Source organism: Arctopsyche grandis, chromosome 1 (genome assembly GCF_051622035.1).
Source record: "Arctopsyche grandis isolate Sample6627 chromosome 1, ASM5162203v2, whole genome shotgun sequence".
Taxonomy (NCBI): Eukaryota; Metazoa; Arthropoda; class Insecta; order Trichoptera; family Hydropsychidae; genus Arctopsyche; species Arctopsyche grandis.
The window spans coordinates 25,859,455-25,872,620 of NC_135355.1; the positions used below are offsets into that span (position 1 = coordinate 25,859,455).

A 13,166-nucleotide genomic window follows, 5' to 3' on the forward strand; every position below is an offset into this window, starting at 1 on the left:
GATTTCCAAAATTTGAAATGAAATTAAAACTCAGTAAGGTTTTATACAATTTTAAATCTTTATTTCATAAATAAAATTATACATTGACTTTCGAAATCTAGACATTTCTATATGTTATTCTTATTAGCATGTAAATACTTTAATATACAAAGCAAAAGTTGACAATAGGAATGTATAAAACAATGTAAACATAGATATACCAATTATTGACACATACATTTTATGTATTTTAAGCAATTTAAATAAGTTTCTGATTTCAGATATCAATCCTTTTGGAGGGCGAACCGAATATCAAGATAAAATCGGTAAACTTGGAGGACTACTTATGGACAAGAATTTTAAAGCTAGAGCTTGTAAATAAAAAATTAATTATCCTGTAATTCTGAATTCACTTTAAAAGCGTTATTAAAAAAAAATAAAAGACATTTATTTTTTTACGAATATCATTTATTTCTTCGACCATAATGACTAGAACAGACTAGACGACTTTCAGTCTGTAAGTATAAAATTATATTTATTACAAATTATCCCTAGAGTGGAGTCTGTTCAGAGGTAACATTTTTCTGTAAAACTTTATATATAAATCAACATATCAACATTCAACAATTATATCAATATAATTTACGCAGTTATCTCCCACAGCAAAATTAATAATAGATTCATACATAAATATATCAGAGTAATGTAATCAGCAAACAAAATGACCCGATTTGAAAAATTAGATGCATCCACAATTCTCTGTTAAACTTCATCTGATTGACCAATTAAGTAAATGATACAATTAAGGCGACCAGAAGAGATAGAATAGATCGTGAATAGAATCATGGAAGATTCCATTAAAAATTTCAATCTATGTATTTAAAAAAAAATCATTCCTATAAATACATATACATATAAATGTGTGTGCAAACATAATTATTTTTTCTTATCTTGTGATCGCCTCAATTATATCTTATACATAAATATTTTATGACAATAGTGTGATTAGCTTTATTTTATCAGTCTTAATATGAAACAGTAAAGTAGCAAGGCACTTTATGTAGAAAATTTTTTGTCATCACTGGTAAAAATTTACAGCAATATTCTGTCATCTGATTTCAGCATAGATATGTGATTTATTTATTATTGTATTTACAAGTCTACTTACACATACGTTTGTGATTTGCATAAAATTCGTAAAATAAGTCCACATATACATATGTATATCTTTTCAAATATTAGAATCCTATCACTGCGCAGTTATAGGAAAATATGTAAGTATATTTTGTGGTCCCAATGTTGTATCAATAGACGATTTAATATTTTTCCTCGATTAAGTTTAGTTGTATTTCATTTAGCACACATTGATTTTAGTTATTACACAAATTAAATTAGATGTGTCCATATTTAACAGAATCGCTAAAATTTCCTACATCTTTTGCACATTTGAATATGAGTCTATATATTTGAAAAGAAATGTAGTTCAGCAGTAAACAAAGGTCAACAATATATAATATACATATGTCGTTACATAAACCAAGATTTCTCTTAAAAGTAAATATTTAAAAATTTTTTTTTACAAAAATTAAATTATGATTAGGAAACAAAATTTGACTAGTAGGTATTTGAATCCCATTTCATTTAAAACACCAAATATATCTAAATCTACCACCGTGCTCTAATGATATTGTTAATCGAATGATGCGAATTAAGCTAATCATGATTACCTTTTAATAACTGGGTATAGATGAGTTTTTTTTTTACATCACAGAAGTTTCATAGATTCTTCTCTACTAAATCTATGTGAAAAGAATAAAATAAAATTATAATGCTCGTACATATTACATTAGTTATGTATATGTAATGGACGAATTTTCAGAGAATTTTTCAAAAGAAGATTTGACATTTGTTTTTTAATTTAATATTTCAATTAAAACTTTGTTTAAAAATGCTTGATATCTTAAAAAGAAGAGTAAAAATTAATTAAACCTACATCTTGTGGAATCAGAAATAATATTATTTTTGTTTTGTTTGTACACTTGATATTATTTCTCTTCTTTTATACACTTGTCCCAATTTCGTTGTCTGTGTTGCACCAACATCGACAATTCTATCGGCATTGTCCAAGGTCTCAGCATCAGGTATATGTCTTGTCTGATGTCTAGAATCGGTATATCTTCTTTTTGCATATTTTTTCTTGTCATCGACTATAACCGCTGGTGGTTCTACTTTGGTGGGACTTTTCGGTTGATCCGTCTTAGTACGTAGAAGCCGTTCAAAGTCGGCCGTTTTTGATCTTAAAACTGCTCCACCTATACTTGTAATACTGGGTGTGTATTTAACTTCTTGATATTTTGCTTGCGATGCACTTCCAGAGAAATCGATCCTTCTTTGACCTGTACCGGGTGAGGAAGTAGGCAATGCTACTGATGACGCACTAAGACTCTTCGGCAAATCCAATATTTTTGCTGTAGGCTTTTGACCAACACTAGTTTGCGTTTGATACGATATTTCTCTTTTGTACAATTCGAGTTTCTTTTGTTGAATTTCACCGGTAGATGTTATGGTGACTTTTTGAAGTATCGGAGCATCTTTAGATGTTTGTTTATTATATGACTTTACAGGAACTGACATCCTCGCTGTGGTACTATGGAATTGATCATAATCAGCATGATGATCAGTTGGACTTGTAGGACTCATCGGTGGAGTTGAGGCCCATGATGGTGGTGATGAAAAGAGACCACCATCTCCAGCTGAACTGCTTGATGGTGTAAGATTCCTAGGAGGACTAGAAAGAGTTGCCGATGAACCGACGGCAGAATCATAACCAGCTGGATTAGAACCTCCTACATGTGACAGAGAAAGAGTGCCAGTAATAGGTTGTGATGTTATGGAACTATCACTGCCGCTGGTCGACCTAAAAAAATAAATATCAAAATTATAATTTAAATTAAAAAAAAAATGAACTTGTAAGGGTCAAATTATTTTAATTACCTCTGTCTTCGTCTTGGAGGTGCTGATGGTTGCATTCCAGGACCTCCATCTTCAATATAAGGTATATCGGGATCGTCAAGTTGTAGAGAAAGTGGTAAACGGAGTGATGCAGTTATAACCGGAGTTTCACTAGAAGATGATCTTCTTCTATGTGAATATATTGCCTTTAAATTAACAAAATTTTAAATTAATTAAAAATATTCTTTTAAATATGTATATTATAATATAATAATGTATTAAAGAATAAAAATTACATCATTTGTATCACTTGTGCTATCAATGGAATCTGATCGAGTCTTTGAATTTGACATTGAAGAAAATTTAGAAGAAGAATAAATCACTCCTGCTCCTTGTTCATCTTGATTGATTACCTGACTACCTCGTAACCTACTAAATTACCATTATCATTATTTAAAAATGTTTTAAATATGTGTGCACATTGTATTTATGTATGTACATACCTAGTAATTATAGTCATTGTAGAAGAAAGAGAACTTCCACTACTACTATCTTGTCTTTGATCCTCTCTCCAGCGCTTTTTACTACTAGATCTAGCTTCTCGACTTCCTCGTTCACGTTGTCTTTAAACAAACAATTAATTATTAGTTTCAACTTAATACAAAACTAATATTAATTTTATTGACTTAAATTGATTATATTATACATACCTAAGACTCATACCAACATTCGGGCCTCCCATTGCAGCCGTTTGATGAAGACATTGTTCACGACTCCAAACTTTTCGTTGAGATGGCGGACTACCTTGACTATCACTATCAGCACCCCCACCTCCTTGACTTCCTAAACTGGTATCTAGTCTATTCCAACGTAAAAAAACAATGTTATTAAAACATAGTAGCACCGATGGTAGAATATGGGTTTTCAAAATTAATTGAATAATACATACTCATCTTTTCTAATAGAATTAGCTAACATTCTTCCTAATAAAGCATCTAATATAAGAGGATGACTAGTGGATAATTGTAAACAAGCTTCATGTCTTAATTCAGCATCGGCGTGGAAAAGTACATCTCGGTTTTCTAACAGTGATCTTACTACATTTATAACGTCAATTCTTTCTTCTGCTCTTTCAGCGCTGAAACAATATATGAAAAAATGTTAGCATTTATAATATTATATATATATATATATATATATATATATATATATATATATATATATATATATATATATATATATATATATATATATATATATATATATATATATATATATATATATATATATATATATATATATATATATATATATATATATATATATATATATATTAATCAGGCTACTTTAAGTTACACTGTATATATATAATACCTTATTTCTTTACCAGCTGCCCCAGGTTTGATGCAGTGAAGAATATTGGGAGCAAATACTGTAGCTAAATTACTAGAATCCATTTTGTTGCCAGGTGTGGAATCTCCTGCAATTAGTGCATTAAATATTGCAATCGTAAAACAAAAAGCAATACATTTAAAAATTAAAATTAAAACTTTTCAATATCACATAATGTTAGTCACATGTGCCTAAAAAAGCAAAAGATGTTATTGAAAAACTAGACATCTATTATGTATAATCAAATTAGGATATTACCTGAAGATTCCTGTCTATCATCACAGTTTTCGGCAACTTCTCCCAGGAATGATAATAGTGCATGAAGGGTATCCTGGTGGGCTGAAGGCAGCAGTATTACAAGAAGTTGTAATGCTTCTAATTGTAATCGTCTATTTCTAATTCCTGAAATAACTCATATTTAATACTATATGACATGTTTTATTAAGTTTAATTATATGTAGTTGTTGTTACGTTGAGTTTGAACGAAAGCGTGGTAGAGATCTCGACATAGCAAAGGGTCTGGAAGGTCTCTTAAAAATTCTTTGAGAAGAGTTGCAACATCGTGAGGGCACGTGTCACCATCAAATGGACCTTCTTTTCCACAATCCCATTCTTCCCGTAACTGAAAAGTCATTCAAATAAAGCTGATTATTATCTTCACGTTCAAATTGATTTATCGTTGAACACTTGCCAATATCACAAATAATAATACTTTGCCAAGCTTTGGAACTAAAAGATTCTTGGTAAAATTGAATTCAAAGTAATGAACATATGGGAACAATGTTCAGACGTTGACATATCTAAATTTGAAATACATACAATGATAGTACATAGTAATCAATTTAAGATGTAATCTCACCTGTCTAACTCTCTTTTTGGACGTGCTCACTCTGAACAAACCCAACGTCCGGAGTCCGTATCGTCGAATGTGTTCCAAACAGTTTGAAACTATTGCTGGCACCCTCGGACCAGCCAAATTTCCATCTTCAAACCCTTCAAGCTCACCTTCGCTACCAGCAAGTCTGTCTCTAGATGCTAAGCTTTCACAAGATCCACTCTATAACAAAACACAATCTCGAATTATATCACAGCTACATTAAAGAACTTTTTTTCTCCGAGTCAGTTGTCAAGTGTGGGTATATTATACATAGTTTGTTCTGGAAAGTCGAGCAATTCAAACGTTGAACGAGTCGCTTTTAGCATATAATTGCCCTGAAGCTGCCGCAGGGCACACAGAAATAGATCAACGTCCCGATGACGTCACCGGCCCTATAATGACGTGTCGATGACGTCATCGCCCGCAAAAGTGAAACTGGCCAACGATCAGCGATGATGTCGATGGTCCATTTTAGACAAGCGATTGATTGAGAATTGAGATACATATATCGACTACCGAAGATTAATTTATTTTGGATCTCGTCTATTTCAATCTTGCTAAATTAAAATCTTTTGCTTTACAGTACCTACATACATATGTATGTATGTACATATGTACATAAATAAATCGAACTAAAATATTTCTGAAAAAATGTACGAGTATCTAACTAGTTAATAAATAATGTTCAGAAAAGATTAAGTTTTATATCATCATCATTTACAGTCATACACCATCCACTGCTGGATGAAGGCCTTTTCGACACCTTTCCATTCACACATTTTCCTAATTTCGTTTATCCATCTCCCTTACGGCCTTCCTTTCATCCTCTTAAATTCTCTCAGGTAGCATTCTAACACTTATTTTGTTCACCTTTCGTCCATTCTTCTAGCTGATTGCCAACTCATTGCCATTTCAATCTTTTCACTCTCTTCACTATATCCACTACCTTTGTCAGACTTCTAGCCCACATATTCCGTTTCTTATATCTTCAAAATAGAACCACAAAATTTGATATTTACATACATGTATACAAATATACCGGGAACGCTAAACAGGTAAACCCCAAATGCGCCTTCCTGGTCCACATAGTTATTACATAGATACATGTAAATCTAAACAATATCTGACATCTATGGTCAGATATTACAAACATCGTATTAATACGATAAATAACGATGAATAACTTTCATGTAACAATACGAATTTTATATTCGTAACTCGTAACATCAAGTACGAAATAATTCAACATTCACCAATAGACCACGCTGCTGGTTATATACACTATTTAATAGTGTATATCAAATTTTAAACTCTCTAACTTTAGGCCGTAGATGGTTTTTGGAAAGTATTGGACCCTGGCGTCAAGGACCCCCATACAAAATGAAAAAAACCACCGCTCTAAGCAATTGACCTATGCAACATAAAATCACACTCGGACGTTTTCCTGTGATCTTTATTATACGTACTACCTACATATATAATGAATTCAATTTGTAAAGAATAGAGGGATTTTGATTGAAGATAAAACTAATAGGAAGGGCGTATTCAGGGCCGCGCCTAGGAGTTCGGCCGCCTGTGTGCAAACTTAAATCGGCCGCTCTTTAATTTTATCAGCATTTGTATAAATCATATTATTAAAAAAAAATTAAGTGCATGCGAGTAGTGCAAAAATCTTACCTTGTGATAAATATTGTGTGAGAAATAATGTTGAAAATTTTAATCACAATAAGAATTAACCAGACAAACATTCAGAAAACCAAAACGTTTAGTTCTGAACAGGACCAGACGACAAGACAAACTGAACGCTTTCAAGTTCATTCATGATAATATAGTGTTTTTACCCCCAATCCCGCATCTAGGTCATTTTTCTTTCGATGACCAATCAACCAATACTCAACATCCTTGAAGAAATACATTTAGTAGTCCCGTATTTTTTAAGGAATACTATTTTTTAGACTCTCATTTCTTTCGGCCGCCTGTGTGCGTTGCACAAATTTGTATATACATACATACAGTGGCGGACTGGGACTGAAATTAGTGCATGCCAGGAGTCAAAGGGGGCCCACCCAGGTTAAAAAAATTTGTCCACCCCCCCCATATAACAACATTTTCTTCTTTCCACCACGCTAAAAATCAAGGGTAAAAAAATATAAAATTTTCAAAAATGGGAATAAACAAATTTAAGTACAAGAAAAATGGCAAAAGCAAAATAGATCCATAAATTACATTGTATATTTCTTTTTAACCCTTGTCCTAGGTAAATAGAATGCATCATAAAAGAATGGTCAAATTGAATTTTTTTTCAAAAAATCTTTTCTATATCGGAATTAAAATGGAAAATATTCTTTGCATACACCTTATTGAGTTATAAAATATGAAAAAAAGTAAGCTTATTTTTGATAAACTAATTATAAAAAAATATTATATAAAAAGCGAAAAAGCGCCGCAGGCGAAAATTTTTTTCCAAAAATCTTCACATGGTCAGCAAAAATCGACCATCAAACTGAGTCACTAAAAAACTATCAATTAACTTAATTTCTACCGACTGTCTTTTCACTTTATCTATGTATATACATACATACATATGTACGTAATAACAATAGATAAAGTTTTGTGATCATGCGAAAATCGGGATTTTGGGGAGGGGGCCCCTATCCTATATTTCCATATACATGGATGTGTCTAGATTACGAATATATTTTATATTCGGAAACTGTTTAAAATTGTGTATTTAAATCTTACTATATCGTCGAAGTATAATCAAATGTTATTTTGAAAGTATGAAGTAAATTTAAATCGCTGGTTGATGATGAATCGTCCTATCAAAATTGTTTTAAGCAATTCAGTTTATATTATTCACGGAAATTTGTTTATTCTCATTTTTATTTCAGTAGGTAGTTGTTACATAGGTATTGGTATATACATGATATTGAGGCTAGAAATGGGCCCAGCAAAAGGGCCCACGCAAATGTTGAAACTTACATTTCGAGCCTAGTAAAAAAAGTTAACCGATCCTTGGGCTGTTAAAGCATGTATTAGTTGTTTGTGTATATAGTAAGAAATTTGTTTTGTTGAAATACCCAAACTTTAGGTCCCAAAGTGCAATATCCTATAAATTTTTACACACGTGGAATAGTTAAAAAGTAATTTAATTTTACTGAGGGCCCATATTTTCTAACAGATAGTGGGGCCCACATGCCATCGGGCATGTTCGCTTGTATGGCCAGTCCGCCACTGCATACATACATATGTTAGACGCGGCCCCGGGCGTATGGACAACTTTATACATAGCTATTTTAATAATTGCAGTGGTAACACTGGCTTTAATATTGTTCTAATCAGATACATAGAAACTATCAAGTTGCTGTTTCTTCTACATATGTATATTATAGTCCTTTACCCAGTGTCGGTTTTAGGGAGGGGCTGCGTCGGGCGGCACCTGAGGGCACCGAGTATGTTAGGGTGCCGCTCGATGCGCCGAAGGCGCTTTAAAATTAAAAATTAGAGCGCCAAAGACCCTAAAATTTTTTAGATTAGAGTGCCAAAGACGAAACTTAAATTGATTAAAATTTATATCTGGTCTACAATGTCACAAAACAGACTTTTCAATCGAAACTTTATCTACTGAAAATTATATCGCTGAAATTTTGATTTTTCAGATTTAATTAAAGATTTTGCTGAAAGAAAGACTCGGAAAGCTCACTTCTGAAATATAATTTTTTTATTTATTTTTAAATCCACCTGGGGTTAGGAAACCTTGTTAACCACTTTGCTGCCGGTCCCATTCCTGGAAAAAGGAGGATGGTAACCCATTTTTTTTTTTAAATTCTAGGGATGCTTAGAAAAAGATGCCCGAGGGCGCCATCTTATAAGATTATAACAAAAAACTTTTCTCTGGTTATCAGAAAAATGTTGACAAGCGCCGGCCGAGCCAAAAACAAAAAGTTGCCACGTTCAAAATAGCACAATGTATTATGGAAATAATATCGACAAAGTCTGCAAACTGTACTTCACACTGTGTGTTCTAGCGCTTGTGGAAATATTTATTGTGGAGTGTTGGCGCCTGGTGGCGAGGCCCTCCTAGTAATACGAAACGAATAAATTGACCATACCATAAAAGATACACCTTTTAGAACACCCCGCAGCATCGACACGATCGAAAATATACATATCTTCAGGTATACTATAATAGACACGTAGATGAGATATAAACCGGCAAATACTAGTGCAGTCGAGTTGTGAGTACATCAAAGTGTAAAACGGTAAACGATTTCACGTGGAAGTAAACTGATTGAATGCGCGCGTAGACATGACGATTTGTGGCGATATTAACGAGACCGTTTCAAATGCCGTCAAATCGTCGAATTTCGCATTCGTTTGTTATGGCTGTCGGCGTGAAATCGGTCGTAATGGCGATTCGACAGCGAGGAGTTTCCCCAAAGCAAGATGGCGCCACGAATCAAACATTTTTGGCAGCGGACGCCGGTCGCCATTGCCAATATGGCCGGTGACGTTTATCGGATTCGCGTTCGCATTGGCGCGATCGAAATCCGCCAAAACTAGTCGAATATCAAACGAAAGCTTTCGAAAACAAAACAAACGACTAGCTAGGCGCGTGAATAACCTAAAAAAGTGATACATATCAAATTTTCATACACATATCAATTTTCTAAATTTTCGATGTTCATTTTTGTTCCCAAGGGAGAACAAAAGAGGATATTAACCCCATGGACACACCTTCGCGTGTACTAATTATGATTACCTAATGAATTATAACACGAATGAGTATGTATGTGTGAACATTTTTGTACAAATTTACGTTATCATTCAAAGGATATTGATATTTCTAGTATGTACATACATACATATATGATACATAAAAATATGAAGCGTTATATTTTAAAGTGGCATAAGTCCACTTTTTTTCATTTCGTGAAATATTTCGCAACACATTAAATATAATGTTTTGCGTTGAACAATATTTAAAAAAAATACTGGTGACTTGTAATTAGTTTATGTTATCACTTCTTTTAATGGACGTATCAAATTAAAAGAAGTGATAACAATTTGAGAATTAAGTCAAACAGAAGTGTTTTTGGAACTGGAAATCGGACTTCCACCACTTTCAAATATAACGGCCCATATATGTATGTATGTACATGATCGGTCTCCGTCACGGGCCCGAATGTGAAACGCCCGAAAACGCAAATATCGGAAGGCAAAGATCGAAAATCGAAAGATCTTAAGTTGAAAGATCAAAAAAAGGGTGCATGGTAAACGGTACATACTCACTTAATTTTCGCGAGCAGGATACAACAGGAACAAGAGGAACAGGCTTTTCCTCCCGTATTAATGTGCGCGCGCAGAATACGTTTTTAAAAATACACTGTTTTTACGTTAACACATACATATATGTATATATGTATGTATGTATATGCTAACATACATATATGTACTTATTTATATGCATTAATTTTATATTTTAACAATTTACATAAATAGCCTTGAATTGTTTTTTAATCACATCTGAACGATATTCTACCGGAATCTACATATTACAAAGCGAGACACCTTTGATAGATAATTCTGCTAGAAACCGAAACTTTCATATGATTTTGTTAAATTGAAAATATCTAGATTTTTGAGCTGTTGTTCTTTCCTACCTTTTATTTGTAACCACTGCCTGGTTGATTATAACATATATTAAAACGTTGCTATAATTCGCAATTCAGCTTATATTAAAAATGTTGCAACTCAGGGCAAGCATACGTATATGCATATGTACCGTATATGCATATGTACATATGTACATACATACATATACATAGAAGATGGGACAAACGATTGAGAATACTTAAACTTATGCCTAATCGTTTGTAAATGCACAAACATTCGCTTGTCAATTTGTTATTTTATGTATGGTATAACTGACCAGATTGGTTGACCTAGAGTATGTTCTATGTATTTACACACTAGTATGTTCATGATTGAACGAAATGTACACTAAGATTGTAACATAGTAAAATGAGACTCGTTGAGTGGATGATACGTGCATTCTTCTAGGTTAGAAAATTGAATCCCACATATATGTATACATATGTAAGTATGTTAAATAGATAATTGTCACTGGATTAGTAGCTATTAGAATATATGAAGTACCTAAAATGTTCTATGACCATAATATATGAACAATAAAAAACACTGTTTTTCAAATCGCTAACCATCGATCGTATGAATTCTCACTATCAACTTCAAACGTAATTGGAAAACCAGATAAAACTTCTGAAGTCAAATACATAAAATGATCAAAATCGGGAATGCTATGGAGCAATTCCACTGAGCAACGAAAAATCGTGTTTTTTTACTTACCGGAGCATTGATGTATAATACACATAGATAGGCCCTGACGTGTGATTTTGGTCGGAGATCTTGTCTTCACTAACTGAGGGTTGCGGGGGGTTTAACTAGTGGGGAAGTTTTTTCCCTACTGTGTTTTTTCCCTACGAGAAACTGTGCATGCGCCAAAAAGGAGACCAGTATAACACGTGAGAGCGGATCTAGTGTATTATTCATCAATGTACCGGAGAGGAGACTAATCAATCTTCACTAAGTTTGACCCACTGAATTCGAATATGACAATATTTTTTGTTGAGACTCTCGTTAAAGGATATGAGTGTTTAAAAACATTTACCACGTGACCTTACCACGTTTATAAAGGGTTAGTTTTCAATCTCAATATTTTTTTATTGTATTTGAACGTACTTCGATCAGAAAATGATTTTAAATTAATATATGAAATGTTCTAGGCCCACGCTCATCGCTCGCTCGTGAGTGAGATGGGGTGATGCGCTCTCCATTCTTCTTCTCGCATTATCTATGTGGTTTTTAAAAAACAGTATTTTTTAACTCAATTTAAAATCATTTACCACTCGAATTACATAGTGCGTTTCAAATAAAATAAAAAATATTGGCATAAAAAATCAATCCCTTTAAAACTTGGTTAAGTTAAAGTTTTGCGAAGTCAGCGCAAATATTACGGGAAAACAAACTTCTTGAAATTCGCTAGATAATTAAAAGTATTCGAAAGAAATAAAAAAATCACATTCAATAGAAAAAAGATCTGACTATTGATTCCAATACTCACTTTTGTCACAGCAATACTAGATTTTAAATTAAATACTGCAGAGCCGCAGGTGGCCGAATTATAAAAGCGGGCGAAATAAATGAGAGTCGAAAAAATATATTCCTTAAAAAATACGAAACAAGACATCGTACTTTTTAAAATGCATTTAAGTTGTCTTGTTGTACACTTATGGATTGCTGTTGCAAGTTACAACTTGTAACACACCCGAATCCAGGGAAATAACGGGATAGCAGGTATAGCTTCGGTCCGCATAGAGCTAGGTCTATTATATTCTATTATCTTTGCGACTACTAAATGTATTTCTTCAAGGATGTTGAGTATTGGTAGATTGGTCATCGAAAGAAAAATGTCCTAGATGCGGGATTGGGGGTAAAAACACTATATTATCATGAATGAACTTGAAAGCGTTCAGTTTGTCTTGTCGTCTGGTCCTGTTCAGAACTAAACGTTTTGGTTTTCTGTATGTTTGTCTGGTTAATTCTTATTGTGATTAAAATTTTCAACATTATTTCTCACACAATATTTATCACAAGGTAAGATTTTTGCACTACTCGCATGCACTTAATTTTTTTTTTAATAATATGATTTATACAAATGCTGATAAAATTAAAGAGCGGCCGATTTAAGTTTGCACACAGGCGGCCGAACTCCTAGGCGCGGCCCTGAAATACTGCAAAAGTCAATAAACTGCAAAAATTACACATTTTTTTTAAACGCTCATATCTCTTAAATGAGGTAAGCCAACAAAAAATATTTTAATATTTGAATTCATTGGGTCAAACTTAGTAAAGATTGATTGGTTTCCGCTACGGTAATTTTTTT

The 13,166-nt window shown here is 32.9% G+C and overlaps 1 protein-coding gene across 2 annotated transcripts in view; it reads right to left on the reverse strand.

The window, feature by feature from the left end:
* Window positions 1-50: 50 nt before the first annotated feature.
* The window catches only part of RhoGAP102A (Rho GTPase activating protein at 102A), a 47,606-nt gene continuing 34,490 nt past the window's right edge, over window positions 51-13,166 (reverse strand). The window contains exons 5-14 of one of the 2 annotated variants that reach the window (XM_077427301.1): window positions 5,183-5,380; window positions 4,795-4,945; window positions 4,582-4,725; window positions 4,306-4,411; window positions 3,881-4,069; window positions 3,642-3,791; window positions 3,435-3,554; window positions 3,228-3,363; window positions 2,974-3,137; window positions 51-2,896 (exon numbers count right to left, since the gene is read on the reverse strand). In XM_077427301.1, the coding sequence (XP_077283427.1) occupies window positions 1,996-2,896; window positions 2,974-3,137; window positions 3,228-3,363; window positions 3,435-3,554; window positions 3,642-3,791; window positions 3,881-4,069; window positions 4,306-4,411; window positions 4,582-4,725; window positions 4,795-4,945; window positions 5,183-5,380 (2,259 nt within the window). In that variant the 3' untranslated portion in view covers window positions 51-1,995. The remainder of the gene's footprint in view (window positions 2,897-2,973; window positions 3,138-3,227; window positions 3,364-3,434; window positions 3,555-3,641; window positions 3,792-3,880; window positions 4,070-4,305; window positions 4,412-4,581; window positions 4,726-4,794; window positions 4,946-5,182; window positions 5,381-13,166) is intronic. The other variant, XM_077427309.1, reaches the window with a different exon arrangement.